Genomic DNA, 952 nt, shown 5'->3' on the forward strand with positions numbered 1-952 from the left:
TGCCGCGCTCGACCGGGCCGGAGACCCAAATGGCACTGAAGCCCGCCTCGAGGTCGGCATAGTTGAAGGTTGGCCCGCAGGCGCCATTCTCGCACACGCACCACGTCGATCCCGTCTCGAGCCGCTTCCGCCGCGCCAGCGCGACCACCCTCTCCTGCTTGCTCGCCACGTACTCGGCCGCGTTCTGAGGCCGGCACCGGTGGCCGTGCCTGTCGAGCGGCTCGCCAAGTGGCCTCGCGTTGGGACCAAGGACGCCTGCGGTCGGGCGTGGAAGACGGTCCGAGCGGAGCAGCAGTTTCGTGTGGTGCTGCTGAGTGCACCGACGGCGCGGGACGCGGTGTAGGTGACGGCGCCGCAGGTGGTGAAGGCGGAGGCGCCGGGCGACGCGAGGAGCGACGCTTGGATCAGCCCGCCCGTCGTGCTCTCAAAGCAGGAGACACGCTCTCCGGGGCTGGCACGGAGGCTTGCTGCGGCGCGCTCCGCCATCTTTTCCAGCGAGGCGGCGTGCTGCGTCGCGGGCAGCTCGACCTGGCGCCAGAGGGCGGCCGCCGACGCGGTGACGGCGGGAGTGAGGAAGCGGATCATGTATGTGCGCTCGAGATTGGCAGCACGTGGACGGCGAACACGTGGACGGCGAAGCACGGAGCCACAGCAACACAACAGCCTGGAGCGGCTCCGGTGTGTTTTATTTTGAGCTTAGCCTTCGATGTTATGAAACAACGCAAGGCGGACATGGCATATCGCTCTCGGGGTAACAGTTTTATTTTTGCTTGTCGGGCGGGTATCATGACGGGGTAGGTAGGGTAGGGTCCCGGCCCTCCTTTCGGGTTTTTCCCTCTCTCACGCCGGAATTTTCACAGCAGAAAAAGAAATTTTCCGCGCAAATCACGATGTCAACCCTCCCCAAGTCGTTGATCTGGTGCTTGTAGCGTCTGAACCACAGCGTGTCCCG

The 952-nt window shown here is 64.6% G+C and overlaps 1 protein-coding gene across 1 annotated transcript; it reads right to left on the reverse strand.

The window, feature by feature from the left end:
• Positions 1-13: 13 nt before the first annotated feature.
• EMIHUDRAFT_124329 (hypothetical protein) lies at positions 14-585 on the reverse strand (the record flags this gene model as incomplete). The annotated part of the gene is made up of 2 exons (XM_005767540.1): positions 14-255; positions 321-585. Coding segments are annotated over 2 exons (507 nt in total), but the record flags the coding sequence as incomplete, so codon positions are not given.
• Positions 586-952: the final 367 nt, after the last annotated feature.

Source organism: Emiliania huxleyi (assembly GCF_000372725.1).
Source record: "Emiliania huxleyi CCMP1516 unplaced genomic scaffold EMIHUscaffold_4857, whole genome shotgun sequence".
Classification (NCBI taxonomy): Eukaryota; Haptophyta; order Isochrysidales; family Noelaerhabdaceae; genus Emiliania; species Emiliania huxleyi.